This window comes from Festucalex cinctus, chromosome 8 (genome assembly GCF_051991245.1).
Source record: "Festucalex cinctus isolate MCC-2025b chromosome 8, RoL_Fcin_1.0, whole genome shotgun sequence".
In the NCBI taxonomy this organism is placed as follows: Eukaryota; Metazoa; Chordata; class Actinopteri; order Syngnathiformes; family Syngnathidae; genus Festucalex; species Festucalex cinctus.
Window position 1 is genome coordinate 21,960,320 of NC_135418.1, and position 19,141 is coordinate 21,979,460.

The 19,141-nt window shown below is 41.3% G+C and overlaps 1 protein-coding gene across 2 annotated transcripts in view; it reads right to left on the bottom strand.

Annotated features, from left to right (window-relative positions):
• Positions 1-19,141, bottom strand: part of vgll4b (vestigial-like family member 4b) — a 30,683-nt gene that overhangs the window by 3,225 nt on the left and 8,317 nt on the right. Inside the window, exons 1-4 of one of the 2 annotated variants that reach the window (XM_077529230.1) lie at positions 16,119-16,551; positions 9,948-10,182; positions 582-861; positions 384-501 (exon numbers count right to left, since the gene is read on the bottom strand). In XM_077529230.1, the coding sequence (XP_077385356.1) occupies positions 384-501; positions 582-861; positions 9,948-10,182; positions 16,119-16,200 (715 nt within the window). In that variant the 5' untranslated portion in view covers positions 16,201-16,551. Of the gene's footprint in view, positions 1-383; positions 502-581; positions 862-9,947; positions 10,183-16,118; positions 16,552-19,141 lie in introns of those variants that run through there. The other variant, XM_077529231.1, reaches the window with a different exon arrangement.

Below are 19,141 nucleotides of genomic sequence, written 5' to 3' on the forward strand. Positions count from 1 at the left end.
TGTTTTGTACCACAACACAAAAGATTTTCCTAATTGTGACTGAAATTATTACCAAATTAATTGCATTAAGATTTTCTTCATAATTGAGCAGACCAATTCTCTTAAGTCATATTAAAAACTGAGTTTTTTTAAAAAAAGAATTCAAGAATTCTACAAAATTTACTTACCTCAAAATTCAAGAATACAAATATGCATTTTATTTTTTTTGTCATACCAACACACATTTCCACATGACATACAAAAACAAAATACAAACACTCAAGGTAATGTAATGCTCAAGTTTGAAATTAAAGAATGAATGAATGAATAATAATAATTATGATTATTATTTTTCTCATAATTGTCCAGCCCTAGCCAGCTAGCATGTGTGTGTGCACACTCACTGTGGACTCTCCTGTAGTTGTTAGTGAGGCTTGAACAGCCATTGTGGGAAAGCGTGCAGTGCGACAGGTTACAGTTGCGATTATTAGCAGGGGCGCACGTGATCACAGATGGACGATTCTGGGAAAAAAAAAGAAAGAACAAAAAAACCACATTACGCAACGCCTCGGCTTCAACACGTCCCGAGCGTCGATCATCACCTGCTGGCGTTCGGCGATGCCGACCACGTGCGGCACGGCGACCAGAGTTGTCGCGCTGTTTCGTTCCGCCATGCCGCTGCTCTTGGTGAGCGCCAGCGGCTGGTCCATGGCGGCTAAACTGGCCAGGTGGTGGTGGTGGTGGTGGTGATGGTGGTGCTGGAGGTGGGCGTGGCCGAACAGGTGGTTGGCGTGGACGCCGAGAGCGGCGGGCACCACCACGCGCTCTATGGGACTCCGGCTCTGGTCCTTGGAGGAGCTGCGATAATCTCCGTGAGGTTTCCTGGGTGGGTTTAAACAATATTTTACAGGGCTGAACAATTGAACTCAGATTGACATGGCAATATGAGTGCATATGAATGTGTAGAATTTGAGGTAAACAACAAAATCAATCTGTTTTTATTCATCTCGTGGCAGCCATTTTGCCACATGCTGTTAATTCAGTCAATTCCAAAAATGTGTAAACACGTTTTTAAATACTGTGTCCTTCACTCCCAAAAATGTTTTTTACACTTTTTTTTTAATGCAAGAGCACACAGAAGACTTTGATGCAACTTCTGATGTGAAGAGGTGGCTTAAAGCAATTGTAGTTATTACAAAAAAAATAACATCCAGCAGGAGATCAGCCAGGGTCGTGTTGCAACAAGCTTTTTGACAGTGTTTTCACCAATAAATTTGAATATTTATGAAACTTAGCTGTATTCTAATGCTAATTGCTGTAAAACGGAAACAGATACAATAGACTTCTTTTTCCTGATGAAAGAAGAGACTCTAATATTTCTTTTGGTCTGTTCCATGTTTTTATAGCAATAAATAACATTTTAAAAAAATAAATAAAAAAAATAAGACATGGGAAGAAGACCTTAAAAAATAATTAACATATTGAGAAAAAAAGAAGGAAAAACAAATTACAATGCAATTCTGTTTCAAAAATGATTTAGTCCTACAAGACTTGAATCCATCTAAGAGTCAGATGTCAGATTCACTTCTGCTTTTGCATTCACTGACTTGCTGGGTCTGTGTGTAAATGATGCAAGTGTTTTCTGTGGTTAAAGCAGTTGCGTATGAACTGGCATTAAATTGCCATCGTGATACTTGTGATACTTTCCAAAACGCAGAGGTTGTTGAAAACGTACGCCCAGTTTGACTGTGCAGTCGAGTGGTTGGGCCTCATATTGCGCGCGCGCGCTCGCACTTTTAACAGGTTGCAATTATGTTGTTGAGTGAGTCAAATGCAGTTTGCTTCAGTCCGTCCTTGTGTGTATGTTTATTCAGTTGTGTATTACACCCTTCCTGCAGCTCCACTTCCCTCCTACAATTTGAGGCCCAGCAAAGGGATCGGGAGTCTACCTACCCATCTCTTTTTCTCCCTCGCCACGCTCGCATGAACACAACTGGGGGGGAAAAAAATGCATCAATGGCGCTCCATCTAAACACATATTGACAAACTAAAAGATTTAAAAAGCCTCTTCATTGCGACATTTCCGCAGTCACGTCAACGGTGAATGAAAACATCAAGACTCAATAGGCACAATGGTGAAAATGCAAGACCCTTGTTTGGATGCGAATGCCAATGCTTGGAGGGGCATGTGACCAAGCAACCTGACTACTGGCTCAAGCATCTGGACTCCACAACAGCATCTAACCACAAATAAATTGACAGACTGGGGACAGAGGAAGCGCTAAGGAGATGTGGGGGGTAAGTGGGGCTGTGTGTGAATGGTCCAGGCTTCGACTACAAGAAAGACTTGTTTCCTTCGTTTGTGCCCAAAGCTTACATGAGCAAAGAGGCTCTCGTCCCCCCCCAATCCACTTTCTTTGTCTTGTTCTTTCACCGTCTGCTGCAAACTTCCTGAGAGATTTGGTAGTATTCCTATAAAGCACCAACCCGCACACACAAACAACATGACATCGGGTTGCCATTTGCTTCCTCCGAAGTTCCATCATATAAAAACTGGATGAACTAGAGAACACAGTATAAGAATTGACTCTAGATAGCAAGCATACCAATTTGCTAAGAGTGCCAGGATGCTCATGCTGCCTTTCCATTGCAGCAGTGACAAACGCAAGACATGCTAACAAACAACAATGGAGAACGAGGTGGTTCCTGTATTCACTTGGTCACGGTAAAGAGCAAATTTCTATACAAGAGTAGACCGAGGGAAGCAGACATCATGTATCCTACAATATTTTAACAATAGCAAGCTTGAAATTCCTTCCCTCCTTTAGTCTTTCTTCTGGTCTCCCTAATCTGTTGGAATTTTGACGTTTCTGGGGTTGGTGAAAGATTCTGATTTTGTAACTCTGTGGGTGGTAGGTGGTGTCTGGTTGGTGCTGTATTTCACTTTGTTTTGTCTTTCTTTCCTTTGATCCTTCCTCTGGTCTCCTGACAACTTTCATGCAAAAAAAAAAAAAAAAAAAAAAAAAGGAGAAAGCGATGATGACATGCTGACACGGGAAGGCTGCTGAATGATTAATACTGAAGCAAAAAAAGAAAAAAGCAAGCTTGGAAATCCTGATACGCCAGGTCTACTTATTGGTCAGTAAACGTGAGGGCCCCCCTATCAAGTCTCCACTTCCCCCACCGCCACCTGAGTGTTTGGGTTCTTCCCAACTTCAAGCACTGCCAAAACACAGCTGCGGTCATACCGCCAAGCCGGAGGGGCCCGGTTGCAGGAGCCAGAGAACAGAACCAATCAATAGCGGCGCAGTCAAATCCTCCGCCGGCCCCGAGCCTAAGCATTGGCCCAACACACACTGGGCTTGATTTTGTGCCATCGGGCAACCAAAAACCCACCTGCTTGCTACTCGTGCCAGCTGGTTGGACTGCACAATCAAAGTTGCTTGACAAAGCCTTCTTTTGTTTACATATTTGTGTTGAGCATGTGTGGTGAATCTCACAGTTTTGAGATTTGAATTTGGGTTGACGTGTTGTGAAAATGAGAACCATGTGACTGGCATCGGAGCACATCACATGATGAGCAGACATCGTTTTGAATCTATTTTACAAGGCTCCGGCTTATGCGTAGCCGGGCATTAGTGGTGGCGGCTGTGGCTTGCGCTCACAGGAGGATCTCCTCGTTCTAAATCCAGAGTCCAACCCTCCATCTAAAACGCATGAAGGATACACTTCTATATGACTACCATACTTAATAACAGACAGGGGAGTGCTGGAATAAAGCGCAGCCTTTTAAGCGACGCCTGTCTTCATGTCAACCCCGGGGGACTGTCGTCATGCTGTGACTGACTTATGTTGCGAATTAAACAAGGCCAAGATATACAAGATATTACAACTGAAAGTTTTTACTTCGCTATTGCGTCCCAAAGTGTTCATAGTTCATTTCGGAGTTCTTCTTTTCATGATTGGTGGTTCCTGACCTGAATGAATTTTTAATTCTCAATTTTTGGCTTACTATTCCGACCTTAAAGGCAAAGTCACCCCCCCCTCCAAAAATTTTTTTTATTTTTTTTTAAATAAAATAATAATAATAAAAATATTGACAATATGTTCTATGCAGCCCCACTAGTCTAAATGTATTCTGGTTAATATTGCGTTAGTGGAATATGAGTTAAGCACCAAAATCTAGCAGTTTTTAATCAATATCACAAGGTGGCCATTTTGCCATTTTTGGTCAAGTTGCTTGGGTCTCAGGTAACAACCAATCACAGCTCAGCTTGAGAAAACAGGTGAGCTGCGATTGGTCGTTGCCTGAGCAACTGTGATGTCATCTTCAATTAACAGCAAGTGGCAAAATGGCCGGCCCTGAGATGGATAAAAACGGCTGGATTTTGCTTCATAACTCATATACCACAAATGTAATATTAATCAGACTGCCATGTTTAGACTAGTGAGGTCACATAACATACTGTCAAAAAATGTTGAATGTTGACTTCCCCTTTAATGTAATATGATAGCTGGAGAATTAGGACAGTTTTATTTGCACTGAGTTTCCAAAATACTCCAGTAAATGCACATTGTCATCCAAAATAATGACAGAGGGAAAATCAAACAGAAACTGCATGGAGAAGTCTTGTTTAAGACCAGGATTCCCCAATTCCGGTCCTCGAGGGCCGCAGCCCTGCAGGTTTTCCATTGTTCCGCCTACCAACATACCTGATTTATATAATGAGCTCATCAGCATACCTGATAACGATCCTTAGCTTTAGTATCAGGTGTCTTGGTTGGTGGAAAAATGGAAAACCTGCAGGACGACGTCCCTCGAGGACCGGAATTGGGAAACCCTGGTTAAGACCAACACTAAAACTTATACAATCATACACAGGAGTCAAACTTTGTTCTCCTTGAATCATAATCCTTCATTTTACAAAGACTTTTTGGACAATTCTATGCTTGGCTGTGCACAAAGCAAGGCCCATAAAAGGATTGCTTGGATGAGTTTGGTGTGGAAAAACTTGATCTTAACGCCATCAAGCGCTGTTGGGACGATCAAGAGCAGAGATTACAGGCCTGAGCCTCTTGTCCAACGCTAAGGCGAATAGGCAGAAACATTACAGTCCTTCCAATTTCACTTCCAGACACGTGTTGCGCTACTTTAAGCCATATAAATATAAAGAAAACATTTTCATTGTTTTTCCTGTATTTTGGTTCACTTGTTTCAGTTTAAAACTAAACTTGCAGGGGGGAGGGAAAACAAACAACTTGTCCAGGAAAACCCTCCCTATAAATCTTAAAACTGGGCAGATGTTGATATCCTCAGAGCGATCCGTGGAGACGGGGAGAGAGGGAATGACACACACAGGAAACATCTGGGAAGAATCAGTGTGTAGAGAAAAGACAAAAAAGAAAAAAAGCTGAAAGAGGGGGCGGATGAAGGCGCAACCACAGGTTACAACCAGGCCCGAGCTCTGTGCAAAGCCACAGAATGGAAATATACAAATTTATATAGAAAGTCAACCACACTGCTTTTCCAGAATGTTTTTTACACCTAAATAACGTTTACTTTCCAGGCTTTAGGCGGATGTTAAAAAATGAAACATACTAAGAAAATATATATATATATGACTGACAGTATTATATTTGAGTTTCCTTCCACTCTGGCAAAAACAACTTCCTATATAAGATACAGGTGAGAAAAAAAAAATAGCTTATAATTAGTCCCGCCAGCTTTTAACACCATTCTTGACACCACACGTGCTACAGCTGTACATCTCCGCACATTTTCACTCGATAGGAATCAAACATGTGCTTGCCAGCTAAGTGACTTCAGAAAAATCCTTTGCAAAGCTGCGACAGATCCGAAACGGGAACCCCAACAAGGGTGTAAAGAAAACATCATGTGCTTGCATGAACGCACACTGACTGCAAAAAAGGAACCCACATGTTTTTGACCAGCTTTGATCATACGTTCTCTCACACTTGCTTCCTCTCTCATTTTCATCTTCCTCCCGTTTGGCCTCTGGAGAAACATCTTAAGAGGACAAGTGAAGAGGTTCCAAGTGAACTGTACTACAAAGAGAACCAATTTCAGGCCTGTGAAGCTGCAGGCAGAGCATGACCAACAACTACAAACGCTTCCTACAACATATGACAACGCGGCAACTTTTTGCAGAGGATTATTTTTTTTTATTCCCCCGGTTTAAACCCCATGGGGGGGGTGGGGGGCGCACGGGTGCTGCTCTTATGTGAAAACAGACGAGAAGCAACACCGGCAGGTTTACAACTGCTGAGTGGCGGCCAGGAGGGCAGGCAGCAGCAAGCTTCCAGCCCGCAGGCTCCAGTGAATGGGATAACCCCGGGTTTTCACTGGTTGCGGTTGCGGTGCGGTTGCGGTGCGGTGCGTCTTGACTGCGTGCTCCGGACGGGTCAATTTTTTTGTCAATCCACACCGGCTCCGCACAGCTGCGGTCCGGCAGCTCCGTCGCCGCCCACTTCCCAACGTGTCTCGCGGGACCGCGCGCGCGCGATCAAGTGGCATTTCACAACGACAAACATACAGAAAGTCTGCTCAACAGAGAAGCAGAAAGATATGAGATTCCATGCAGCATCCTTTTTTTGGTTGTCCTTGTAAAGTATATTAATAACGAGAGTCGGGTCAGTGCGGGTCCACTCTTTATTTCTGTCTTCCGCGTCCGGCTGCCGCTCAGTACGGCAAGCGAGACGGGCACAACAAGCAATCGCGAACATCAAACTCACAATACATTACAGTCCTTATAAAAAGGATGTGCCGTGTCATATATTATTTTGTGGTTTTCCACCTCCAATATAAACCTCTCCTCGTCCATGTTCGCTGGTGTCTAAACCGTGAATGAGCACATGGCCCGGCGGCGACGCCCACGTCACGTTTTGATGAAAAACTTGCGAAATAGGAGCTGGCGAGTGTTTTATTCTGAAAGGTAACCGGAAATTTATTTTGAAACTGCGTCGGTCTTCCTGTCCCGCTCGATGTGTTTTGTGCTAGCTTGCCATTTGCCGGAGGCCTACCGCATGCGGCGTCCGGCAAAAATAGAAAATAGGCTATCCTTGCGGAAGGCTTGCGGCACGCCGCAAGCCTTCCGCAGTCAACACGCAACGCACCCGCAAGCGGTGGAAACTGCACCATTCGAATGAATGGAATCTAATTGCTTGCGTCGCCGGACCGCACTGCAACCGCACCGCAACCGCATCCAGTGAAAACCCGGGGTAAGGCTTCTTTGTTCCAGACTCCGCCTACCTCCTCCTACATGCACAACCACTACATGAGGATGCTAAGAAATCAGTATTTAAAAAGAATAAAATGTGAAAGATTTGCTTCAAATGTGCCTCACAGCTGCCACTCAAAATAATTGGCATGTTGAAAAAGATTTCCAGCTTAAATTTGGTTTTCAAAAAAAAAGGAAAAGAAAATAACATAGGAGGAATAACGGTAAAAAGAAACCATTCTTTTCTGTCCATGTTTGACGCAAGAACAGTTTTGAGCTACATACAAGCTCATGTCCCCCACATAGAAATTCCTTTTCTGTCTAGCCTGCTCATGTGCTGGAAGGCACCTTAAGCTATTTGTAAGTCAAATCCAATATACGAAAAGCAAAAATTGAACACCACACAACAGTTGAGCCTTTATCTGTCTTGTGAGCAGTGTTTGTGTGTGTACAAGCAGCTGGAGTTTGTTCAGACACTTTTGCTTTGTTCTCTCACCAAAGTCTGACTCCCCCCTGACATTGACTGCCCGGGCTTGTTAGGATTGGACAACAAAAGGAGAGGCGACCTTATGTGGCGCCGCCCCCGAGTGGAAGTGTCAGGTGTCCCTCTGCACCGATGCGGCAACTAATACTGTCTGTGGGTACAGTAGTGGATGTGTGTGAGTTTGTATGATGAGGACCACTTTTTTTCATCTGTTGATAAGCAATTTGAATAGACAGAAGAGCACTTTGTTGTGGGTTTAGGGAATTGAGAGGCCTGTGGGAAATTCCAAAGGACAATCAATGAAAACGATTAAAAAGAAAAAAAAACTCACACGGCTATAAAATCCAGAATTTTCCCAATCAGAGAAGCAGGGTGACATCCCTAAAACCAGATGCTCACTTCTCCCGCCCTCTGGGGCTAAAAGTAATAGTTACTGCCCAACAAGTATTTTAGACACAGCTAATTACCCCATTGCAGGATGCTGTGTGAAAGCATTAACCCACCTTTAATCGATTCTGTAGAGCTTATAAGAGCTCTAACGTAGCTAATTTGTGGAACCTTTGCGTAAAAAGAACCTTTCGGGTATCTTATAGGGAAACACAGAAAGGAAGTACAATAAAAAAACAGACCACACTAAGCGACACTGACTGAACTGTCTCACAGTGTGCGGTGTTGGGCAACTAGTTTCCATAAGCGACCAAATGTTAATCACTGGTTTTGGGCGATTAAAAATTTATATTGCCATTAAACGGCATCACAACATTGCAGCTGTAACAGACGATCAAAAATGCACATGAGCTTTCACACACACAAGAACCATTTACTTATTATTAAGAGTAAAAGAGCTGGCTTGCTTATCCTGTACATGATACAAGATAAGTAATCTTTTACAGCAATACTTGACAATAATTATAAATATAAAAATATAAATATAAACACATAAGCCTCTCAAAATAGCCACCCTTGCATTATTCTCTCCGGTTTCCTCCTCTGTGCGGCTATCTGTTTTCTTTCTTGACAATCACACCATGTTTTTGTAGTTCAATAAAACACTACAATAATGGAGCCTCAAATGTTGATACAATGTCAAAGTTTTTCCACTGTACGGTGTCATAGACGTGCAGTGCTAAATCGCTGTGTACAGCAAAATGTCAACTGTATATATATTGTTTTTATGTGGGATGGTCCACGTCAGTCATGTTCGGCCTCGTCGGGCCTTCAAAAATATTTCAGGCCTTCCCAAGAACGGTTATAAGACAACAGGCCTTGTACAAGTTAACCATATGCTCCCTACAGTTAAAAGAAAAAAGAAAAAAAAAGACATGGTATAAAAGAGTGTGACGTAGACGTGACTGCCTAGTTAAGTCTGCGTAAAGTAGAATGTGAATTCCCGACAACGATGAGCGGGAAAACACGATGACTGTGCACAAATGTCACGTTGCACAAGCTAATCCTTTGTTATGTGAACGCAGTCACAAGACCAGAGAAGAAAAGACCTTTTTTCCCATGCCCCCCCATGAGTAGCACAGTGGCTCAGGACAGGACCTGATGTGTAACACGATCTGCATGCAATTATTTATGTCTTGAGTGAAACAAACCTCTGATCAGTAATACGGTGTATTGTAAGCAGCTTTCAACATTTGAAGGGTTTTCCTTGCATAGGCGGGCTGGCATCATCTGTCTACGCGGACCATGAGCAGCAACGCGCAAGTCCCCTCACAAGATGTGTTTACTAAGAAGCAGCAAGTATGAAACGTGGCACCGTTCAGGCCATCCACTCTCTGACATCGCCGCAGTAAATAACGATGGCTGCCGTCCCATGACTGACTCCGCGTCTCCTGCCCCCTTGCCTCCAGAATCTCTGGAATCTCCCCAAGATGGAATGTTGGGAAAGTGGGCCATTAGGTGGCAGCGAGTTTCGAGGATTTCATAGTTCTAAGCAAAACCAAGTTTACATGGCGCAGCACTCCTCAGGTGGAAAGGATCTAACGTATTTGACAGGCAAGGGAGGGAATAATTGTTAAAATCAGATTTTAATAGGGATTTATTTTTAAATGTAAGACCACAGTATACACCTCTTATGACATTCAAAACAAGTTCAGCGTTTTTTTTCCCCCTCTTCTTGAATGTGCATTATTTCTGCTGATACCAAACAACTTCTTATATGTTTGTTTTTTTTTACCCAGAGGCAAGCGTTGTGTGTGTATATATACACGCGGAATGACATCATCGTATAGTGTACTCACAACTGCGCGGCAAACAGTCGGCTCATCTTGGCCACATGCTCATTGTCGTCCATGTCGCTGTCCCCCTGCTCGCCACTCAGCTTCCTCTTGGTGGGGCTGATTGGTGGAGGGAGCGTCCTGTGGTTGGAGATGGATGACGAAGAGGAGGATGAAGAGGATGAGGAGGAAGAGGAGGAAGAAGACGAAGACAGGGACAGGGACTGCAGTCGGGGGTCTCCTCGCAAGGCTGCTTCTCCTAAGAAAAGGAGGACACACAGAATCATAAGTTTGAAGGAAAGTTTAGTTCCAAACAATTTACAGTACAGTGAGTGTGTAGGCAACAGTTGTGCTGACTCTGTTTGCTCCTCCAGAATTAGCAGTGGGCTATCTGTTTTGGAAACCTGTGGAGAGGTTCTGCGTGCAACTGTTTGTGTGTGTTTCTCTGACAGACGAAATCCACCCCCGCTCCCCCCAGTCTTGTCCCGGTCCACAAGGCCTACAGAGTAGCCGGTGAGTGGGAGCAAAGAAAGAGGAGAACGAGGGAAAAGTACCACTGGCTCCGTCTCAGCTCGGGGACTTTCCACGGCTTTGGATTCATGCATCTGCATGAATTTTCCCAAACAAAACATACAAACTGAAGAAAAAGCCATTTCCAGCTCAAAACTCTCCATAACTACTCCCAAAACGGAGACAAACAAAACGTTTGTTGCTAACATCAAGCTCCCGATGAGTTACAATATTAAAACTGCAGCCTCCTTCATACGGAGATCCTGCAGAATTGGTGCCGCTTTCACACAGAATCCTCAAGTCAGATATTTAGTTGACAGTTGACACCATCCGCAATGAAGGTGGAAACTGTAAGCTCAACTTTGTGCACCCATTTCATGTCAATGTCAATGCATGACTATACAGTGTAAAGCCATTCAAATCATTTGAAAAGAAATCTTCAGACTTGTAAACAGATTACAAGTCAAATCAATAACCAAGTAGCATCATTGTCAACACACTGTCACAAATTCAAAAAAAAAAAAAAAAGTGTTCTTAATTAAAAAATAAATAAAGTTTTTCTTTGTGACTGTTGGCCTGGTCATAGCAATCCGTCAAAAGGACTCTTGTTGAATTAATTGTGTCTTCTTGTTCTCTGAAAATTGAAAAATCACTTAAACAATTATTCTATTAGGCGAATTAAATCTCAAAATGCCTGTTCATTTTCTTATCTAATTTGAATCGTTTTAAATGAAATATTACACAATAAACATGCTTTTTAAGTCAAGTTTTCAAGTCATCATGAAATTCAAAATGACTGCTCACCTTTGATCAAACCATACATTTTAGTTAATCAAATAAAATTTTATTACAAGAAAAAGAAGCGTTTTTATCCTAAGAATGACAAATAAACTGGAGAGTGGGTGCATGTGCTGCAGCCTTAGCATGGCCTCCCAAACACTTGACACACGCACACACTCCCTATGGCATGCTGCTGCTAGCCCCACTGTGCACCATGGCAACAGGAATGACATCATTACATTTGGCCAGGCAGATAGCAATAAAAAGGAGAGGCGGCATGTGACAACACATCATCCAATCAGGATTCAGGATATGGGGGGGCCCTTACAGGTTCAGGAGGGGCACAATGTTTGGATAGGCGGGTGTTTCCCCACCCGAATTACTTAAAGACATTAGAAACTAAACTATAGAATGGAACCTCAAAAGTAGAACAGAACCTGTTCAGTGTTGTTGGTTGACTTCTATGTTGTTCTAATTTCCAAACAGTTATTGCATAATGTGAGGCTTCATTTATTGAAGCCATTATAAAGACTTCAATGAATTTCAAGGTCAATGTTTTAAGGTACATTGACATTGGTTGTAACTAGGTACTCACTGTTGTGGTCAAGTTTTCAGCATATTAAAAATGTTTATTGGCAATCTTCTCTGGTCATGTTCATGCTAGTCTCTAGCAACTGTTTTAGCTACATGCCTTTATAAAAGCATGTGCTTGGCAAAAACGTTCTATTTCTGTTTGCAACTGAACCTCATATTATTCCCTGCCATTATTACATTGCACACTATAATATATGTGACTAAGTATGTGTGTGACTCTGGGAGTCAGCGAATTAGAATGTGAGTTTTGCACTCGAATTAGCGGGTGTCTGTTACGGATAACCACTTAGCTAGCCTGCAAGTTGAGTGCCGAGGAATCAGTGACGAACTGTGGGAGTCGCCCTGAGAGCTTGTGTATAAAATGTGCTTATTTCGTCTTTATTTTATTACCAGTTGTTCAATAAAGTGATTGAAAGCCCACCAGCAGCTGTGTCCATCCTTGACCACTTGGGGGGGCATTACAATTTGTTCTAACTAGTGGAGGTAGGTGCCCTGCGATTGGTTGGCAACCAGTCCAGGGTGTCCCCCGCCTACTGCCCAGAGCCAGCTGAGATAGGCGCCAGCAGCCCCCGCGACCCTTGTGAGGAATAAGCGGTCAAGAAGATGGATGGATGGATGGATAGTGGAGGTAGGATATATTACAGTAGTAAATTAGCTCATATTGATACCTTGCGTAAGCTGCGTTGCGTTTTGGAGTTCCTCAAATTGTTTCAGCCCCAACAGCTATAAACACACTTTATATATTATAGTGTGAACTCCACAATGTTAGATTTTTTTGGGCCATATTTTTCCAGAAACATTTGCATGAACGCTTAATTCTGCCACTGTTTGTTTGGGCATTTAACTTGCACATTCAGACTTATTTTTGCCCCAATTTTAATAAGAGTGAGTAACAAACATCTTTATGGATGTTAGGCATGCGCACAGATGACAAACAGAATTGGTAAATGTGACCACATGTGCCACACAACTTACTCTGCATATCTACTCTTCATACTTCTAATTAAGAACATCAAAAAAAAAAAAACGGCGACATGATGAGAAACGCTCTTGAGTGGAAGTCAAACTCCTCTCCTCTCTCATTCGATTGGGCCCGCATGATCAAAGTCTTATTTCTCTTGACAGAACTTCAAACAGCTTGAAATCTGGATGAGATTAGATTACAAACGGAGGTGAACTCGCTCTCTCTTCCCCCCCTCAAGACACTCCAAGATGAGTCCATGCTTGTCTTGTTATCTCCGTGCTTGTGAGCTTAGTCCTAGGGTGATGCTTTTATCTCACACATCACTCCAAAGGAAATCTAACACGAATCAATAATAAAGACTTCACCGATGTTCTTTGCAAAGTTCAACGTTGGTTGTACACCGGGAAAGGAGGTAGAGCGATAAGAAGCCATTTGCGAGGTAAATCCACTAAAAGTGGTAAAAACAAAATAATAATAACAACAATAACAATAATAATAATAATAACGAACATCCTTATCAGTAGGTACTACTCATATAGCACATTCTAAGTTATTGTTCTCATTCACAACACCATTTTTCTCCAAATATAATGCAGCTATTGTGCTAAAACAAATCCTATTCTTCATCCATTATACTTGTGTGGGAAAGAGTCAGGATGCCTGTGCTTTGCTTATTGTTTTGGTTTTACCAGTCCACATAATAGCGTTACGGATACACATGTCCAAGCTATGGTCACTTGATAATTGCCAGATTGGCATTGTAAATGAGAATCTGTTCCCAATTGCCTTACGTGGAAATGTAAAGGTTAATAAAATTAATAATGCAGTGCACCTTAACTTTATTCAAATTATGGGGAAAAAAAACTCTAACATGATGTCAATAATGATGTACAAATGCTGGATATTTTGGAAGTCTTGTGCTTTGAATAAGTGCCCACTTAATGTATCTTCTGATGTATACTTCTAATGTATACTTTTCTTGTTCTCCTTAAGTTTATTGTTGTATTCTTGTTAAACTGAGGGCAAGTTAGGTACATGGAAATCTCCAGTCCTCTGCTGAACTTGCCCACAAGTCAAACCAACAATTGTGAGGCATATTTTTCGGTTGATTTTCAACATGCATAATCTTTGTGGCGTAACACTGATTATTTTCAAAATATCTATACGAGCAACGTAAGTTGTGTAAGCTCAAGGCAACACGTCAGCAGAAGAGACAGCATCACAACTCCCCTCCACCTTGTTCTGAGCATGTCTGGACACATACAGTTCTTTCACACTTCTAATAGATTATACCTTCCCTTGCATCTTGTTGTATTTCTTATCACGAGATGCATGTTCTGTTTAGTCAGATAAAAGCTACCAAAACAAATGGAATCAACTAATCCTGCTACCAGCAATAAATAAAGTTTTTGTGTGAGTTATCATGAGAGACACCCAGAGGATAGGCACATGTAAAAAATAAAAATTAAAAAAACCCAAAGAGTCTCCTCCTCTCTCTTCAAGTGGTGTAATTGGATAGATAGTGTGAAACCCGAGAGGGGAGAGAACACAGCGAAACCTTCTGTTTGGATTCAAACCTGGGACAGTGGCACTTCTATCCTTTTAACTCATCGCAAGCCAGCTATGATAATACTGAAAAGCTACTGCTATTTCATAGGACAGCGGAACCATTCCATGATGTTGGTTGACTTCTGAGTCGTTCTCATTTCTTAATGGCCATACAAACTGCGTAATAAAGCTCAATTTAAAACTACTCCCTATTTGATGGACATGACCAGAGAGAAATGAGGTTTTCCATTCTAGTTATGTTGGTGTGCTTGGTAAAAATCATATAGTGCTGACTGAGCAACCAGACATGTTCCCATGTCGCAGTGACTTCAATTTCCTGTTCTATGGAAATGTGCCAAAACACAACCTGAAAAGCTGTCTGCAATATAAATAGGTAGACTGCCACCAGCCAAGTGATGATTAAGTCCTATAGAAAAGTTTAAAAGGGCCATAAGAAATTTCTTTACTTCATGGCCCCGTGTGAAAAGAGGCGAAGTGAACATGACCTTTGCTTGTAAAGTAGCACCAACCATCTTTAGCCAATTCAGCTTCCATGCACTAATCTACAAAATATTTTTCAAATACATTGTTTCCATAGTACAGGTGCAATTACCTGTTTATTTCATAACATCAAACACAAACCTGAGCAGTATGTTTGCATTACAGTTGGAGAAAAAGGTCCTAAATTAGTGGATTCCATGTTGGATGTGTCCCAAGGCAAGCTTGCATTTGTAAGGCTTCATTACACATTCTTTAACAGGTCAAATAAACAAAGCTAAACACAACAGCTTATCAAAGATACTCTTCCACTTGTGCACATACAGATTTGCGCAATACAACCGTTTTCCACACAATGAAATACAGTACAGCCACAATATTTTATACAATACTCTCATCTGAGTGATAGTCAAATATCAATCCCAATATCAATCACTTAATTGATACTCCAAAAAAAGATTTATATATATATATATATATATATATATATATATATATATATATATATATATATATATATATATATATATATATATATATATATATATAATGCAATTATTTCCATCTGTCTATACCAGTGACATATCACGATAGGCAAAACAATTTGATTGAGTAGATGGCCCATCTGCCATACATAATGTATAACCTTACCCGTTTATCACTTTTTGTGCCATGTAGATGTTTTGCTGTGTATGTCTTGACTCAAGAGGTTGTGGGGGTGATGGATGAATTAATTACACAATAGTTTATTTCTATAATTCCAAGTAATTACAATTACAAGTAATGTTATACTGCAAGACAAGAAAACAATCCTGCAGCTGAAGTTAGGTCTAATAAGTTGTTTGTTTTGCAACTATGTTCAAATTAGCGGTTTAACTTGTCATTGTGGAGCGCGAGGGCGTGAACAATGAAGACAAATGAGAGCAGTGAACAACGACGCACTGAATCAGACGACGAACGTGACAAAAAGAGGTAGGCGTGAGAAGAACACTTTTCCCAGTTAGCTAAAATGAAGCTAACGTCAGCTGCGTAGCCGACGGCGATGCTCGACGAAACATACGCGTATTTCACAACGTTAGCATAGTTCGACGGGAACACCAAAACGCTGTTTTTAAACAAAATACGATTTGCTAGTACTGCGGAAACCAACCATCCATTACAGCGTGTTTTCCTAAATGCGAAAACATAGATAACAGCGTGACTGTAAAAACAGTAAAGGCCACTTGGAAGTTGTAAAAACAAGCAGAAACCCATCGACAAAAGCCCCCGCCCGCCTCCGTTAAAAAGCCTTCCAAGTTTACCTTCGTAGCAGAGTATGCCAATGTTGTTGTTCATCTTATCCAGGTACTGGAAATTCAACAGGTCCATTTTCGTCAGTAGCATTTATTGCCCTTTTTTTCCTCCCCCTTACCGACAACAACAAAATTAAGTCAAGTTGCTGGTTCTTCTCTTCTTCTTCTTCTTTTTTTTTTTTTTTCAGGCGACAGACAGCCAAGTTAAAAGGCCCAGCCTCCCAACTTTAGTCTCCGTAGAAAACAAATAAAAAAAATCTCCGTGGCAGAAGAAAGAATGCTTACAAAATAATTTGGAGGAAGAGTTAGAAAACGCGTGTAATAACAACAGCTAAAGTAGCGCCAGTTCTGCTCACAGCCAGCTGTAAGTAGACTGCACTGACACGCAGGCTATGTCGAGTATGACTCCAATGCTGACCAGCTCCCGCACACACAAGTGGATGGAGCCTCGGTCTGTGACGTCACGCAAGTGCGGAAGTGCACAAGATTCTCATTGGACAACAGGTGGCGCCAAATTACACTGAACACAAAAACAACGCGTGTTCACTCGGTAGCCTACAATATGGAGATAGTAGGACGAGGGAGAACATTTTGTTTTGTTTTGTTTGTAAATCAATTTTTTATTTTTTATTTTTTTTTTTTTTTTTTTTTTAGATCTATAGCTTGACGCATTATGGTCGTGGGAGAGCTGGAGCATCCTACTGATTTTGAACTTGGCTGGCGACCAGTGAAGTTCAATCACAGGGCATGAATAGAAAAGCAAGTAACCCATTCACACCTATAGACATTTTAGAGTATAAAATATATGTTCTTGGGATCTGAGAGGAAGCCTGAGTACCCACGCACGCACAGGGAGAAGGAAAAAAAAAAACTCAAGCTAGGGAAGAACATGCGAACTCCACACAGAAAGGCCAATGCCAACATTCAAACTCTGAAACTCGTAACTGTGAGACTGACATGCTAACCAACTAGTCCAGTGGTTATTGTGACAGCAAAGGGTCCATGGGTTTCCTGTTCTGCGATTCAGAGGCAATGGGCATGCTTGCAAAATCCCCAGAGGGCCTCAAATCTCTGAGATGTTTTATGTGCCAGATCATCCTCTCCAAACATATCCCAAGAGAGAGAGGGGAAGGACATGGGGTCAGTGGTGGTTCTCAAACTGCAGTAATCCAGTAGTACATTTAGGAAGAGGAGTGAAAATAGTACATATATACATAGAACACTAATTACATCAAATAATGATGAGATAAGGGGGTCACATATGATTTATAAAACAATGAAAAGTCTGTTTATCGTCCCCACTGGAAGGGGGGTTGTATTGACTCTGCTGTGACAAAGTTGGATCAGAAAACTCTTAAAAGACTTATGAGAGATAGTTGATAGCCCATAACCATATTATAAAATGCATTTGACTATTTTAACAACCCTTTAATACGTTATAAACAAAGATTAGTGAGGATTAGATGTCATATATGCAATATGGCCATGTCTAAGTCAGAAATCTAACAGCCTTTAGTTTATATATGTATGTCTGCTGCCCTCTAGGGTCCATAATAAAACGTGCTCAGTGAAGTGCAAAGGAAACAATTATTTCAAATAAATTCGATTATTTTCAAAAGTGAGAAAATCAACACAAGTACACAACACAAATAACTTTTTTTTTTTTTTTTTTTTAATGAAACTTTGGTTTAACTGAGGGCAAGTGAGGATTTTGTTTATTAGTACACACCAGGAAGTGCCTTGAAACCTTCAAGTAAACGATTGATATGAAAATTCAAAATGTTTTTAAAAAATAAAGAGACATTTTTAAGGCTATCTAGTAGAAAGCCTTCTACAAAGTGGTTCAAATCAGCATCCTTCCATGACAACTTTAACATCCTGCTCCCTCTGTACTGCAAACTGACACCAAACACAAATTTCACCTATAACCTACCCCATAAACACTCCATTTAACACTTCCTCTTTGTTCTTGTACACACACAAATATGCCACAAGCATCTCTTTGGTCCCAGTCCCATTGCTTTCCTCAATCAACAGAGCTCAACATTAGCATTAGCTTCTTGGAGCCCCATTGTGTCCACTTTCGCACACTCTCAGAACAGAGGACTTCTTTCAGTGCCTTACAGCTGCCAACTACTCTGTTCCATGACGCTGGTTGACTTCCAAGTCATTCTCATTTAAAAAAAAATTCTCCTATAGGAAAAAATGTCAATTGAATTGAAACTGCACAAGCATGGTTCAAGACTTTTTTTTTTTTTTTGGTAGGCCTGTTTGTTTGTTTGTTTTTAATTTCCATACTACTGAAGTTAAGCACTGCGTAATATACAAAGTATGCAAAACAACTCAAGCTTGGAAAAAGCCGGACAACTGTAACAGTGGGAAACTGTCACCTAGAGGTGTTTTACAGTTACTGCATTTAATAACTTGGGGGATAGTGAACTTTAGCTAACAGGGACTGAGCCTTGCTGTGAATAGTAAAAACCTGTGAGTAACTGACGGGGCCCCCCAAAAGATTTATATTTGCCTATTGATGCCAAAAAGATTGCGGCAAATGACTACTAGGAAATTCCTGAACTCACGTCAACAGGACTTTGGCATGAGCACAACAACAGCGAATAACGTAGTTTAGGTTCCAAAATAAAAAAGGTGTCCACACCTAGTTGGTAGGGTACAGTAATGAATGTTATAGGTCAGATTATTTCCAACGTCATAGTGTTCCGTAGTTATCATTACACATTTCCCCATTAACTTTTCCTGTCCTTATATTAAATAAAACACAAATAAGACAAAGACAAAGCAAACTAATTACTTACAGTGTTAATGTTTCAGTGATTTCCTAGAGATGCGTGTGACATCGCACCAAACTCCCCAATCTTTTTTTTTTTTTTTAATGATTTTTCAGGGATACTTCCCCATATTGCACCGCTTCTGGATCTGGAGAGGGCGTGCACTCTCATCACGCCTATTAGCCCATTTAATTTTCTGCCTCCTTCTCTATCAGGACAAGGAGGTGACGGGCCTACGTGTTGTGA